Source organism: Rissa tridactyla, chromosome 10 (assembly GCF_028500815.1).
Source record: "Rissa tridactyla isolate bRisTri1 chromosome 10, bRisTri1.patW.cur.20221130, whole genome shotgun sequence".
NCBI classification, from domain to species: Eukaryota; Metazoa; Chordata; class Aves; order Charadriiformes; family Laridae; genus Rissa; species Rissa tridactyla.
Window position 1 is genome coordinate 22,245,237 of NC_071475.1, and position 15,685 is coordinate 22,260,921.

The following is a 15,685-nucleotide window of genomic DNA, read 5'->3' on the forward strand; positions in this document are numbered from 1 at the left end:
GGCGGGGGCCGGCCGGCGCTCCGCCCCGCCCCGCGGCGCGGCGGTGAATGGTGTCCGTGCGGCGGAACCCCGCGGCGCGGCGCGGGGAGCGGCCGGGCCGGGGCGGCGGGGCGGAGCGGGGCCACGATGAGCACCAAGCAGGTGACCTGCAGGTGAGTCCCCGCGGCCCGCCGGGCCCCGCCGGCCCCTCACGGCGAGGTGGCGGCGGCGGAGGCCTCCCCCGCCCGGGCCTACCCCTCGGCCTGGCCCGCCGCCTCCTCGGGCCGGCGCGGCCCCGGCAGCGGGCCCGGGCCTGGTGGCAGCAGGCGGCCGCGGCCCGGTGCCTGGCGCGGGGCTGGGGGCGGCGGCCGGGCGGGGCTGCGGACAGAGAGGTGCTGCTCCGCGGCTGGGCCGCCTCCGGCGGGGGGGCTCCCGCTGAGGGCCCAGCGCCGCCAGGGTCGGACGGGAAACGCTTTCCAGAGGTTCCTCCGGGAGCGAAAGCCGTTCGTGTCCTCGTCTTCGCTAAACAGACTGCTCTGACCAGGCCTCTGTCCTCGTCTGAGCGACACGGGACCAATTCATCTTCTAATGCCTGGGAAGACTGCACTTTTAGAAGACTTTGGTGTCTGGATTTGTGAAAATATTTACTTTACAGCCAGCTATGGCATGTGGGATTCAAGGTCTCAGTGTTTTCAGCTCGCCAGGTGCAGGGATGAGCAGCAGCGAGACCCGGGCACTTGACCCAGGCTGCCAGGAGGATTATTTCATACCATGAATGGCACAGTCAAGACAAATGAGAAGTTTGCTGAGGAGTTCTCTCTCTCTCCCTTGCTGGCTGCCATCCTGAGCACTCCTCGTCCCGGTGCCGGAGCCCCGAGCCCTTCCCTTCCTCCCGCAGCCGCAGCACTCGCAGGGTCCCACGTTGGCTGTCCCTGCTGGGAGTGCACGGCGTCTGCTGGTGGAACGGGCTGAGGATAATCCTCATGTATTTTGTATTGGTATCGGGATCAATACTGGTTCTTTAGTACTATTAATTATTTAGTCTTATTCTATTAAGTCTGTTTATATTTCAACCCTTCTGTTTCCTTGTTTTTTCTGATTCCCTTTCCCAGGTGGGGAGGGATCATCAGGTGAGAGAATAATTGTCTAAACGACAGTAAATTGTTGTGGGTTTCTCAAGCCATAACAGCCTCCTTCTCCCCCAGGTACTACATGCAAGGAGTGTGTCGGGAGGGAAGCAAGTGTCTGTTCTCGCATGACTTATCTACAAGCAAATCCTCTACCATCTGCAAGTACTACCAGAAGGGACAGTGTGCCTATGGGGCTCGGTGCAGGTAAAGACCCCCCTCCTTTTGGAACAGTGCGTTCAGAAGAACTGGGCATAATAATCGCGTGCAGTCAGCTTTAAACCACAGGGAATCAAAGATCAAGAAAAGATAAGACTTTTTAAACGACAAAGGGAATGAAATAATGTATTGAATATGATTATTTTTTTTTCTCCCCTGACCAAAACCCACTTATGGATGCAATATTGTAGTTTTACTCTGCCTTGGCTTCAGCAATTATTTTACTCTGTAGAAATTAAGCCTCAGGTTTTACGTATGTTTTTATCCAGTTCTTATTATAGTAAAACCTATTAAATACAAAAAATAGAGCCTGCAAGTTCACATGAAATAGCACGTGGTGATATGGTTTCCTTTCCATGTGACTGCAGTGGCTGGAATTGGGCAGTGTTTCAGCAGTGCTTCCCTCAGGTCTCCTGATGTAGCTCGTAGCCTCCTTCATCCGGATTCTAATGCCCAATTTTGAGGACTTTCAGAGCAAAGTGTTTTTCTCACGCTCCCCTAGGTTTGGTGGGTCTCAAGCTGAACAGTACCACACCTTTTCCTGAAGTCTTCCGGTTAAAACTCCTTGAGAAGTGCTCTAGGAAATACTCTGCGTTAGTTAATGTTGTTACATTCCATTGGGGATGTGCCACAGGGCAGCCTGTGGCAGCTTCATGGAAAAATTCTGGTCACGGATGAGAAGCTTGTGTTTGTACCTTCACCTGACAAGAAAGAGGGATCTGATGGCATTGCTGTGATTGCAACGGCTTAGTTATATTCCGTTTCCTTTGCTTAGTCCATGGTGCCAGACTTGGATCGGGAGATTGAACATCAGTGATTCCTGCAGCGCCTGTTAGCGGCTCACGTTGAATCAGTAACATATGATGTTGCTGACGGCCGTGTTGTTCACAGGGACCACGTCACACGCTGGCTGGACTCTAACGAGGGCTATAAAGTGTGTTGCTGTTTCAGTCCAGCTGTTTTGCTGGAGTTTGGGGCACTCGATGCTCATAAGCGATTCATGCGTATTGCATGACTGTGGGCACGTACAGGACCAGAAGCAGATACGGAGAATATTTTTGTTCTCATCAAAAATATTCCAATATTCGGGTATGTCCGTGGCTTTTCCGGACCAGCCTCTTTACTTCACTGATCGCTTCTGCTCTGCTGCCAGAGTATATTTCCGTAGCTTTACCGGTATTTCGAGTCCTTTCCTATCCCATATGCAAATACTGCATCTTCTCCTGGGGTGTGGGAGCATGAAGTCTAAGTGTTGCTGCTTTTGCAGGGGGAGAATGAGATCACGGAACGTTGCTCCTTCCTGCACAGTGTTCTGATGTTGCTTCTCTGAGAAATGCCAGCAAACCTGTTTGTGTGAGGAGATGACGAAGAACTGATTTAATATGCACGAGTGATATTCTTTCAGCTATGCTGACTGTCTCTGGAGAAGAAAATATAGGTGTCCTTTCAGAGGCATCCAATTTTTGAGACTGAGAAACCTTTTAGTTTGGCTTCTGAAAGAGACTGAGCAGTTCAGTCAACTTGTCAGAACAAAAGTAGCTATTCGGTTTCAGTTTGTTTAAATATTCATCGGGGCAGTGTCCTGCCACCGTGCCAAGTCTTAAGTCTTTGTGACGCTTGTCCTGTCTTTTTCCTTCGGCAGGTACGATCACACCAGACTTCCTGCGCCAGGGGCTTCAGCGGCCCCTGCGCCCCCTCCCCGCTCCTCGGCCGCGCTGCACAGCCCTCGTCAGCCTCCCGAGCAGAGCGCGCCCATCATCAGGAGCAAACTGCACGAGACTGGCAAGCGGGAGAAGAAAACGCTCGTGCTCAGGGACAGAAGTGAGTGGGAGAGCTGCTGTGCTCCTCCTCCTTGATGCTTGATGGGAGTCAGGTCGTCTTCCTCCTTTTATTACTTGAGTTTCGTGGGGAGCTGGAGAGGTGCAGACAGACTTCCTACCCGATGAGGCCTCTTTCCTGGAAACACTTGTGCCCGTCGGTAGCTTTTAATGACCATGTCTAGCTGACTGGCTTTTAGCCTGGTGTCCCCTGTTTTGGGGTGTTTTTGAGGGGGTATTTTTTTGGTTTGATTTGGGTTTTTTTGTGTTAAAATATCTCTGCCCCTCAGATCTTTCTGTGCGTTTTTGCTCTCAACGTGAAAGCATTTGAAATGGTGAGAAACCCAGCTGCTTTGTGGCATGTGGAGGATTGCGCCAGCCCTTAGGAACACAAGCATGGAGCCATCCGTCCGTGCCCGGCAGCGGGGGCAGAGGAGCCGAGCCCCCCACCACCTGCTTGCTCTTCCCAACTGTTCTCACTGCCGCACCGGACGGGCCAGTTGCCCTAAGGTGCAATGAGGGGTTTTTAGCCTATTTGTAAACAGAAAACAGCTGGAGAAATCTTGAAATCAAACTTTAGCTTAGTAGGTAGTTTGTGAAAATTTTTCTGATTTGTGAGTAAAAGGGGCTTAGAGACGAGAACTTTTTTTTAAAAAAACGCACCTGGTAACCATTGTAAACACAGTGTATGGAGCTACTCCTGTGGGGTTTGTGCAGGGTCTTGTATGGTTCATATTATGTTTCTGTTTCCTAAGATCTGTGTGGCTTGAATGAAGAAAAGCAGAAACCCAGTGCCACAAGCGATGGGGTGTGTTCCAGTGACCAAAACGATAATCTGGAAATGAAGCCCCATTCGTATTTGGAAGCTATTTGCAGCGGACTGGAAGATCCGGTAGCTGGAAGCTCCTGTGCAGATGGAGAGCAGCTGTGCCCTTACGCTGCGGCAGGAGCGTGCCACTTCGGAGAACGCTGCCTGTACCTCCACGGGGACGTCTGTGAGATATGCGGGTTGCAAGTACTTCACCCTTTCGACCAAGAACAGAGGAAGGCTCACGAGATGGTAATATTAACATGAAATCCGTGTGAGATTTGCTTTGCTCAGTGTAAGATTTGGTTTGTTTGCTCTAAAATTCAAGGATGTGTTTTGTAAAAGAGCCTGTGGTTCCAAAGACCTATTGTTTTATTGTTTATCTAGCTATAAGTCGATCCTAAGAGAGGTCTGTTCCAGCATCTAGGACTTAATTGGTAGTGATGGTGCAGGTAGCCTTTTACAGCAACTTCTTTTTTCCCCATTTCATCCTTCTGGGAAACTTGCCGGGAGCCTTCTCCCGGAACACCCTAAAGCTCTAAGAAAATGTCTTTTGTAGCTTACACGATGTCTCAATGGTACGTTACGTGCAGTGGGGGAGAGGAACCATGGGCTGCTGGTGCCTTCTGAGAGGTCACCCTGCTGAGGGACCGCTTCAGGTGTCTCCTCTTGGTCATGACTGATGGCAGGGCAGGGTCAGGCCGGGATCAGGCTGAACGGAGTACAAAGATTTTGGAGCTGAAGTAGGAGGGCTGGAGGGAGCGGATGAGGAGGTGGCTGGGTAGAGACGGACTTAAAGGGCTGCTCTTTTCTCTGCCTGGCTACCAGATTTAGGTCAGGGCTGGTTGGGTGCATCAGTTCTCAAGGCTGAGGAGGAGAAAGACCAGTAGTGTTAGTGGTTACTGAATCACGAGTCTCTCCAGTCTGGACTAGAATTAAGGGGTTAAAAACCTCAGGTTTAGTGCAGTTGGCATATACTTGAAAACACGCTGCTGTAGGAGTTCCCACTTCTCCCGGGAGCTTGTTGACACCTGGCACAGTGACAGAGCACCGCCGCTGCTGTCAGGCGCTCAGCTCCAGAAGCAGAGGTGTGGGTTGGATGAGAAGGTGCGGTAGTCAAAATGCTGCTACTACTGTAGAATTATTTTCTGTCCTTTTTTTTTATTATTATAATTCAAAGGCTTTGAATTTATTTTATTTGTCAAGTCCTGAGAACTTTGAAAAGCAAGAGGTAGAACTATGCAGGTATAACCAGCAGCTTACCTTGCAGTGCCGTGAAAGCGTAAATTGATTGTTGACTGTCGCTGCTGGGATACTGTGATGAGGAATGCTGTAGGAAAGCCTGCAGTAAGAGACTAGTTCCTGAGCTGGGGTAAAGCTTACAATCCGCTCCACGAGCATGGCCTTAATGCCAAGCAGAGTAACACCTTGTGCGTGGCACCCATTCTGGACCCTGAATTAGGTGGGTTTAGGGGTATTTGTGCAATACCTGTTCTGTGACAGAGATACAGTAAAGGGTAAATGCTCGGGCAGCCTTACTTCTGGTACTCCTGAAGCTGCAGAGAATGCTGAAGGGCTGAAATATGTGATTAAATTTACTGTTTTTTAAAATTATTGAAGGTAATGAGTGTACCTTGTTTTTCCTGTAGCAGAGCCTTTTCATAGACGCTTTTGTTTTACAAGGAGCAGGCTGTTATGTGGACTGCAATAACCGATGACCTCTCTCCTGTGACAGATGTGCATGGCGACATTTGAGCATGACATGGAGAAGGCCTTTGCCTTTCAGGCAAGTCAGGACAAAGTGTGCAGTATCTGCATGGAAGTGGTGTACGAGAAACCATCGGCCTCCGAGAGGAGGTTTGGGATCCTTTCCAACTGCAATCACACGTACTGCTTGTCTTGCATCCGGCAGTGGAGATGTGCCAAGCAGTTCGAGAATCCCATCATAAAGTAAGTTCCCATTAACCAGAGCCTCTTCCTTGTGGCTTGCGTCAGTGAGATGGGCTCTCCGGTGTGCTGTGGCTTGATAGCGAAACGAAACTGGTGATAAGGGAATCTGTATCTGTAAATACTAACATAGCCATTAATAAGATCTGAGCTCAGAAAATCCTGGTCCAAATGCTGGCAAATTCCAGGATGTTGGAGTGTGGCTGTGAGAAGAACTAACTACCTTCAAGACCAGTAGGATGCATCAGTTATCCTTTGGTAACGGTTTCCTTGCGTGCTGCGCTCCTGTATGGGAAGAGCTTGTCCCTTTGTAACTTCGCCCTCTCTCATTGCGTTGATGGTGGGGCGAAGTGCACACGTGTGGACTCTGGGACAGCTGAGACCTTGTTGCCCTGTGCCTTTCACAGTACCCTGGGTGCAAAACCAGTAACTCCTTTTTTTTTATGTATGTGCACGATTACTGGATTTTTCTCTAAATTGTAGCTTACCCAAGCTAAATCTCCCACTAATCACGCATTTATCTGTGTCTGAGTAAATGCCTTCATCTTCTAGCTCTAAAAAATGTATTCCGAACATGGTCCTCCTCAGATGAGATGAGAATTTAAAACATCCAACTAGGGCAGTTTCCTTTTTTGAGCCTCTCTTTGAAAGCTCTCTCAAGTCAGACACATGCTGAGGAAAAGGTGGGAAATATTTTCAGGCTGCTGCCAAAACAGACTTTTTTTTTTTGCACAACCTTCATTATAAATGTCATTGAGGTGAACGTTAGCTCGTTGGGACGTAACGTGTATGGGAGTCCAGCTCCTGTTGGACAGGTACTGAGATATTCTGCCTGCGGTGGGGACTGCGAGCGTTTGGGATTATTTCAGAAACAGCGCCCTGGAATCTGTTTTGAGTATGGATTAAATACTAATGCAGATTCTTCAAACATGTTTTTTATATTTCTCCATAATGGTGACCATGCTGGTCGTTGTGAAGTTAATCTAAAGGAGGGACCGGGCTTAGTTGTAAAAGCCCTGCCTGCTGGGAGACGGGGTGTTCTGTGGGACTCGCGGGGAGGGGGCAGGAAAGCCTTTCCTCGGCCTGTTGAGGTACCTGAAGTTGCGTATTTGATTCTTGATCTGAGTTCCTCGTGTAGAAATCCATCTTGGAAAACCACTAAGTGAACAACTCTTCACTGCCGGTAGAAGTCAGATCGTATTTGAAAAGGCTTAGAGACCTTCCTTCGTCTTTTCTTCAAGGGGTCTGGCTTTCTGCTGCATAATAGTTACAGTTTATTTCTGCATATTGGGATTAAGAGATAAAGTTTACTTCTGCATATTGAGAAAATGCCTGTGACTTTTGTTTGAGGCTAGAAACAAATGCGAGGTAGCACAAGCCCTGACTGTCCCGAATGGGGTTGTTTCAACTGAAACAAGTAACGAACGCGCCCGTGTGCTGTAGTAACGTGGGGGGGGTGTTTGCTGCTTCCCTGTGACAAACCGTCTCCCTTTCCCACGGGAGCCTGCTGTTTACCCCAGATCTATCGAGGAGTATCGCTCCCAGAAAGTAACAGAGCGTTGCTGTTTTGCCGTGATCCGTGCAGGTCCTGCCCCGAGTGCCGTGTGATATCCGAGTTTGTCATTCCCAGCGCCTACTGGGTAGAAGACCAGGAGAAGAAGAACGAGCTGATTGAAGCGTTTAAGCAGGGAGTGGGGTAAGTTCAGTAACCACAAGCGCCGTTTGCGTTGTCCTTAGGGCAGGTACGCTAAAGCTCAATCAGTCAAAGAGCCGGTATTTTTAAACTGTGCAATTACAAACACCGAGAACTCTTAATCTGTGTTAACGCTTTGTGACTGCCATGAAAGGGTCTGCCGTGTCATTCGAGATCAGAAATTATTCAAACGCGCTGTGCTCTGAAATGCTGAAGCTATTTCAGTTCACTTGCCAAAATTGGCTTCATGCGTTCTCCGTTGATCCCTTAGACATAATTAATTGCCTGGAAGGTCATCAGTTACCGAGGAAAACAAATAGGGAAGGAAAGCGTAATAGGCTCTTGAAATTCGGGATGAAAATTCACGGGGCTTTTGTAATGGCTTCAGGAAATGGAAAACACTACATGACTGCATTCCTTTTAATTGGTTAATAACGATGTTCCCGGTTCGTGGAGTGCTGGGAGAGGTCTGACAACAGGTAGTTTTACAGCAGCTTTGCAAAGCTGTGCTTGCCTGGAACGTGCAAGGGGTACGTAGTTCGCAGAGCGGGAAGATACCATTACTGAGCTCCTTCCTCGCTCTTGTTAAAGCAAACGAGCTCTGCTTGACCCGAGCGAGCCCTGACTGTTTTGCTGAAGGTTGTGCAGCTTTTATTCTGTGGTGGGCACCAAACTTTAAACACGCTCTTTGGTGTATAGAAGAAAATAGGCCTGCCTTACATCCACGCGTAGCTGGTGCTGCTAAAGCTTTTGAGCTGCTTTAAATCTCTGAAGCCCTGTTATAAAACAGCAGCAGAGTTGTTGAAAGCCATACTGCTCCGTTAAATGTTTAATCCAGTGTCGTGTTTTATCTTGTAGTCAGGCAAAATATTTGAATAAAATTAATCACTATAAACTGAAGTTCTTCAGCTGCGGTTTGTTTTCAGTACCCTGTTGCTGGTGTGTTTTTTCATTTTAATTCTCAAGGATTTAATGAATTGAGGGTAGAAAGTTGCGCTCAGAAGCGTGGTGCAGTTGTAAAGGGGCATGTGTCAGTGAGGTCAGCTTCTGTGTTTCTGGGATGGAGGTGTCGGGTTGTGTTGGGAATTGGGTTTGGCTCTTGTCAACCTGTTGTACAGAAGAGAATATACAAAAAGGGTTTTGCTGAAGAGCTCCGCCGAGGCTCATACATCGTGCTGTAGATAGAACGTCTGTACCAAAGAGGTTTTTAGGGACAAACTGACTTGGCAGCCAGTTGAACTTGAGACTTTTGTATTGCATGGAATGACAAAATGCTAATAAAGGTGGATCTAAGGGAAGAGCAGGGGTCCTGCGAGCACAAATCCTTTCTGATTTATACACCAGCGCAGGGTGAAAAAAGTCCAACCTAGAAAGGTGGAAGGCAGAGACCACCTGAGCTCCGAACCAAGGCAGAGACATTCCGCTTTTAATGCACTGCCTGGCTGGGGGGTTTGGTTGGTTGGTTTTTTTTGGTTATTGTTGAGCTTTCTTCTCCATTTAGTTGCTATTTGAGAGACTGTAGATTTGGCAGGTGTCTCAGGACTCCGTGTGCATTAAGTTTACAAGTTCAGTTGCATTTTCTCTGTAGTTTCCTCTGTAGATGTTTTTCATTGTACGCCAACCCATCAACTCCCCCAACCTGAGTACGGTTGTGCACCTGTTGTAAGGAACACCTTCAAAAAATGTGCTACACAGCTAGAACGGCTTGCTTGAACAGCAGAGCTGATGGAAAGTATTGTCATAGAACTTCCAAAGGAGATGGTGAGGGGAACTGGTTCATAAACAGGTAGCTGCAGAAAAGCCAGGGGAGGAACGTTGCTAGAAAAATAGCAACGGATTTGTTCATTATGATGAAAACGCACGTGTAGGATCAATGACATGCTATGAACCCCCTTCACATTCTGTGTCTTAAAGATAGTTTAATTGTTTTGACTTATGATGCTGTTCTTTTATGTATTTCTTTGTTTGCTTTTAATAATCTTTCCCATCTATTCTGACTGCTGTCAGTTAGGGAACGGGAGAGCACAACTCTGTGCTAAGAGGAGCAGAACTTGACATCCCTGACCCAGGATGCGATCAGCAGCCAGGGAGCCTGAACTTGATCTACTTCCTTACCAGCTGAAGGCAGTAACTCTCTCTTTTTTCTAATTAAATCAGGAAAAAGCCCTGCAAGTACTTCGAACAAGGGAAAGGAACTTGCCCGTTTGGAGGGAAGTGTCTTTACCTTCATGCTTATCCAGATGGGACACGAGCTGAACCTGAAAAACCACGGAAACAGCTCAGCTCTGAGGGGACTGTGCGGGTAAGGGAATGCTCCAGTCAAGTGTAATTAAAAACATGTTTTGAATTTAACGTGTACCACTTAAATACATTTCATACCATGCATGGCCTTGGAGAAGTGAAGAGGACGTCCCTCACCTTTTCTTGAGGCACAGGTTTGTTATTAGGGAAAGGAGAAGGCACCTTTTATTTAATAGCAAAAGTTTATTATCTGTTATTTCTTCAACCAGTCCTTCTCACGGCAAACCTTTCTTCAAAGGAATCCTGCTCTTAAAGTATTAAAACCTCATCTCACTTGCCTGTCTATAGCTGGCCATAAGACCCGCTACAAAGGTTAAAGCCGCCTCAAAAACTCATTATGGCTTGGCCAGCACCCCAGTGGCGATACAGCTCGTTAGTACGGGCTCGTTTCACCTCCCCGTGTTCATACTCCAATGCTAAAGGGAAGGGCTGGCACCTTGCATTGAACAGCGAATGTTGCTGAGAGTGCTGATAAATCCTGGCACAAACCCAGCTTTTGGGCCTCGACTTCTGAGGGTTTTTTTAATGAAGAAATAAGACTGAGAAGGGAAGATACGTTGCGGGGACTGGGGCAAGCACTGCTTCATGCTCAGGCAGACTGTCTTTTTATTCCAGTTCTTCAACTCTGTTCGGCTGTGGGACTTCATTGAGGACAGAGAAAGTCGGACTGTGACCAGCACAGAGGACGAAGTAACAGAACTGGGAGACCTTTTCATGCACCTTTCTGGGGCTGATGAGGATTCTGCTACTTCTCAATAAAGAGAACCAAAGGTGCCGCCGTCTCTGGCGAGCGAGATGATGATTTAGCCACGCTTTTACTCTCTGCAGCACAGTCAGAGTGAATGTGCCCTGTGGTTTACTTGTGCAGTCCTGGTAAAGTTTTCAGATAGTTTTTGTATGGCTAAACAAAAATCCTAAAATATATTTAAAAAGTTAAAATGATTGCATGGAAAAAAAAAATCCCTTAATCGAGAGAGGGTTTTCTCCCTCTTTGGCCTAACATACGCTGTCTTGTGAGCCGAGTGATCGTGTAAATACAGCTCCTCTTGCCATTTAAAGCTTAAGCTGGTCAAAACTTGCTAAATCTATTTTGGGTGCTTTTTTTTTTTTTCTCCACTAAATCAACTAAACATACATCCACAAAACCCCACTGGGAAGAATGGGCAGCGTACCTTTTTCTTCCTTAAAAAGGAGATTTATGAACCAATATACTATACCTCAGAGTTCAGAATCCAGTTTGCTGTGTTCGTACAGCGAGCGGTGCAGGGGCGGGGCCTGGGCGCTGCCTGGCTCTCAAAGACTCTGCAGGTCTTTGGGTTTTGGCTGTTTTTTAAAATAAAGTGTCTCTTGGCAGGAAGCGTCCCTTACAGCACCTGTTATAAGCAAATACAATACAGACAGAGCAACACTAAGTTACAGCACAAACTGGATTTTGGGGAACTGTATAATGAAAGTAGTTACTTTGAATAGTCATTGCAACAGTAATAGTTAAATTTTTGTTCAGTTTAACTAGTTGAAATGTATTTAATGGGAAGGGAAACCTTGATTTGGTTAAATGAAGTAGCCAAAATTAAATGAAGTAACTAACATAATTTTCTGATCTTCTTATGTCAGTGATCTTAATAGTTTGCAACTCTACAACATTGTTTCTTTTGTAACTGGAATTGTTTTTTGTAACTGCTGCTTTTCTTAACTGTGTGGCCGATAGTCCGGCTGTTCTATCTGCGAGAGGGCCCTTTCTGACGTGGTAATAGTGGTAGAACAGCCCCATTTCCAGGGGGGAGGCTCCCTCAGCCTGGGCACAACTGAAAAGGCTTCTGAGTAACAGCATTAAACCACTGCAGGACAAGCAGAGTTCTCTCAAGCATATTCAGAATACACTCGTACAACAAGCAGAGGGCCAATTTAAGCGATGGCTTGAGGATGAGGCAGACTGCGTACCCTTGAGAAGCTGCTTGTCTGCTTAAAGATTCGAGCATTGCAGACAGCTCGATTGTTGAGACAACAGAAATTGTTTGTATGGCGAAGCAAAGTCTATCTACAGACACTTGTGCAAAACCCCTACGTCAGCAGGGCAAACAGGGCACCGCTTTGATGGTTAGAAACTAGGACCTGGGTCACTGTCATAAAGCAAACAGCAGGAACCTTCATCTGGGATTCAGACAGTGTTAAATGGCACCAAATCGGTGACTCCGGGATTATCCGCTCATCTCTTAGTTGGCATTTCTGGGTCAGAACTGAAGCTGCGCACCATTCCAGATGGAAGTACTGCATTTCTGTAAGGGTTCCAACAGAAGAGGGGGAACTCCCCCATCTCAAATTGAACATGCAAATTCTGCTCTCTGTTCTGACCTAGGAAATGTAACGTTTCCACAATTATTTCCAGCCTAAAGTTAATTTTTAACAACGCTTCCTGTGAAGTCAGGCCTTAGCTTGTTGCTATCTGTAACCCCTTACTTACCAGCTTCTTTTTAAAACGGGCATACGAAGGCACCAGTCAAGGTCTTACTCTTGTAAGTCATATTAGTGTAATTCTTCATCGCTAATTACAAAGGTGAAGGAAGATTCCCTAAGCGAGATGTAGTACTGCACAATGGATGTTCAGGAGCTCATGCCCAGACATACTATTTACCCCAAAATCTTGCCTACCCCTTAGCGTCCCTGCTGAAGCTTGGTTCGAGCTGGTCTTGCACACCTTTTTTTTTTTTCCAGAGAGAAGTATTTTCATGAGGGTGTTTGCCTGAAGATGACATAAACCAGGTAACAATTGTCTGAAATTAAAAAGATAACTTGTTTTGCAAAGCTGCCTAGGGACAACAAAAAGAGAAGTTTTCATGTCAGAGCAGTAAGACCTAGAAACTCAGGCCTTTTAAACTCTTCACTTAGCAGCTTTCATCTACTTTGACATCAAATGCTGGTCAAAATAAGTCTATTTTCGAAAATATTTTAATTTTTCAAGAGACACTGTTTTTAAAATTAGGAGTTAATTGTTTCTTTTTGGAAATCAGAGCTAAAGTAAAAAGCAGCTTACCCTTTCTCCTCCCCCCTCCTCTTCTTAAACTCTTTCTTGTTATAATGAAGGTTTAACATGAGAGATAAAATAGTTAAAATACCAAGCATATTATTAAAAATAACACAGAACTACATGCAACAGTTTCCTTCAACCCTCAATTTACTTTTTAGCAAGCAAATTTTATGGTCATGCTCAATTATCACCTAAAGATTAATATTCTAGTTATATCATATTCTGAGGACAAACAGCCTAGATACTATTTTTTAAGTATGTCCTGGCTTACGTACTGCAAGTTCCTCTCTTCCCTTTCATAAGCGCTTTGCGGGTTCTTTGCTTGCTGCAAATAAGAAGCCAAAATGGCTATTTGGACATTATAGGCAATTAAGAGTTGTACATATAAGCTGTCAAAATTCACAGCAAAATTATTTTGCCTAACAAATTTTAGGCAGCGGTTTAAATCAAGCTAACAATGGTTACAGACGTCTTGTCTCTTCCCTCGCCAGACCTCAGCCCTGGAGTCCGATGGGAGCCCCATACTTTATACACAGAGAGAGACACAAAATCCCAAGCTTCCAGTCCAAGAATGGAAACTTGGCCGCCGCTCTTTCCCTAATCAACATATTTAAACAGAAGGCTATTTAAAAAACAAATTCTTAGATTAAACCACCTAATTTTTGTCATCTGTGGAGTTCAGCCAAGACAAACCACTCGCTTCTACCCAAGTAAACACCAGGTTCACAGAAGATAAAATGCAGAGCAAAGCTGGTGCAGTTCAATAGCTTGGTAGTACCTCAGCGTAATGTAGATGCTGCTGAAAGATTCCTACAGTAGAATAAAAAGCATATTGTAAAGAATGTGATTGGAAACCTAAAGGTCATCGTATCAAGTGTGTTTTTACTTGAACTGCTATTATCTATCCCAGTAACTTTTAAAAATTATTTGGAATGTCATTTTCTGAGGTTTTTCAAATCTAGATGTACATGTCAGAACTACAGTTTACTACATTAAATGATGACATTGAATCTTAAACCTAAAATTTAATTTATTTTATTAAAATAAGATAATCAGAAGAACCTTGGCTTACAATAAATGCATTTTCTCAGGAGCAATAAAAACAAAATTAAAACCCAAATCAGCAAGAAAAACTGTATATGCTCAGTTTCCTCTTGATAGTGCATCTCTTGGACGACAGCTTCAGATGGGATGAAGACTACGCTCATTTTGCAGAAGTATACGGGTAATGTTAATTAGCCTCTTCTCTGCCACAAAAGCCCATCTTTCCGCACTTACCACCTCCTTGGGCTGCAAGAAACAAGTCACTAGTACCAAAGTAAAGCTGCTTAAGTTACTGAAGATGACCGTAGCAAGACTGGCTAGCTTCCTTCTCTGAGCAGTACAGTTCAGAATATATTCCATTCTTTTGCAAGAGTTTTTCTTCTATGTGCAAAACTATTGCAAAACTATTTTGTGTTGAATTAGCATTTTAACTTATTTCATTGGCTTGATGAAAGCTCTTAGGCAGGAGCTGATTTCCAGAAAGTTGTTTTTTTTTCCTTTTCCCTCAGTCTTGTTTGCAGATAACCCATTTCAGGCAAAACTCCCCCAAATCGAAGTGGCACATGGCATGGGGCAATCAAAGAGCACCGTAATGCATCGTCTTTCCTCAACGCCGAGGCAAGCCATTCTGGCTGTAAAATACATCAACAGATTCAAATCAATCCAGAAACACTGCCAAAGAAACATCCATCGCTTCTGTGTATGGGAAAAATAAGGCTCAAGTGCATCTATTAAAAAAATAGTAATAGATCTCTTGATTTATAGTCTGTTAACTATCCCAGTAAAAGAAACTGTAGAAAAAGGCAATGTGGAGCTGTGTCCCTGCAGGGTAAGAACTGCAGAAATCCTTAGCAGCTTGTTCTTAAAACTGGGAGGCAGGTAATCCTGCCGGCACTCATCCTGTACACTGAGGCATTAAAAGCACAACTTCTGTCACTCCTGTTCCTTTCCCACCACTGGAGAGACCAAGGGGAGGGGAGCACGATCCTAGAACACGGGCAGTCTCGTGGATGTTAATGTGCAGGAATTTATGTCCTCTGTGTGGGCGGCACGATGCAGAGATGGTTCGGAGGCACTCCGGTTGATTTTGGGTAAAGAATGTTGCAACAATTCAATGGACGACAGTATCTGAGAGAAACACAAAATAAGACGACGACATGTTAGGAAGAGCCGCTTGTCTTTTTAAGTATTCCGCTGTCACTTATTATAGGTTTAAGCATATCCTTTAGACCAACAATATACTGTGTGGAGACACTGAAACCCACACTCTAGGAATATGCTGTAGAGTTTCACTGCTGTGAGGAGTCTGAGTTTCAGAGGACGGGAGGATACTTTGCATTAGTTCACAGACATCATCACCAATTAACAAGCAACTATGCAGTTCTCCAACAGAGTAACAGGGAAAGAATTGCATCTTCTGCCTAACGGTCTGTTAAAAACCAAGATTTAGAAAGAACTTCTTAAATGATAAAAGTTATACTTGATTGTAACAGCAAAAAGTTATTTTTCCAAAATCTGCTGATACTTAATTCCAGCTATTTAATGAGTATAAGAAAGTACCTTCATCATCCTCATAGTGACAGGAAAAGGTAAAGTATCCTTTGTAAAAATGCCAAAAATTGCTACGTGAATTTAAATCCCCCAGTGGATTTTCTTTGCTTGTTCATGGATGTGGGGAAGGAAAGGAGGATTGGTCTCTCATTTCCCTCCAACCTACACTAAAAT

General features: G+C 45.5%; 2 protein-coding genes across 13 annotated transcripts in view; one reads left to right on the forward strand and one right to left on the reverse strand.

Moving 5' to 3' along the window:
- The first annotated feature begins 1 nt into the window (after position 1).
- MKRN2 (makorin ring finger protein 2) lies at positions 2 to 13,933 on the forward strand. Of its 4 annotated transcripts, none has more exons than XR_008468789.1 (10): positions 2 to 152; positions 1,185 to 1,313; positions 2,968 to 3,146; positions 3,898 to 4,202; positions 5,686 to 5,900; positions 7,483 to 7,593; positions 9,748 to 9,892; positions 10,507 to 10,764; positions 12,604 to 12,651; positions 13,408 to 13,933. XR_008468789.1 is itself a non-coding variant. In XM_054216750.1 (8 exons), exons 1-8 carry the CDS (start codon positions 127 to 129, stop codon positions 10,648 to 10,650), a joined length of 1,254 nt encoding a protein of 417 aa, XP_054072725.1. In that variant the 5' UTR covers positions 2 to 126; the 3' UTR covers positions 10,651 to 13,933. The 4 variants fall into 4 exon arrangements, 1 of the variants encoding a protein (XP_054072725.1); XR_008468790.1 differs by having other exon boundaries at positions 10,507 to 10,662; XR_008468788.1 differs by having other exon boundaries at positions 10,507 to 12,651.
- RAF1 (Raf-1 proto-oncogene, serine/threonine kinase) overlaps positions 13,929 to 15,685 on the reverse strand; it is an 80,510-nt gene continuing 78,753 nt past the window's right edge. For all 9 annotated transcript variants that reach the window (XM_054216741.1, XM_054216742.1, XM_054216740.1 and 6 more), the window contains one exon: positions 13,929 to 15,088. In XM_054216741.1, coding sequence (XP_054072716.1) covers positions 14,948 to 15,088 — 141 coding nt within the window. In that variant the 3' untranslated portion in view covers positions 13,929 to 14,947. The remainder of the gene's footprint in view (positions 15,089 to 15,685) is intronic.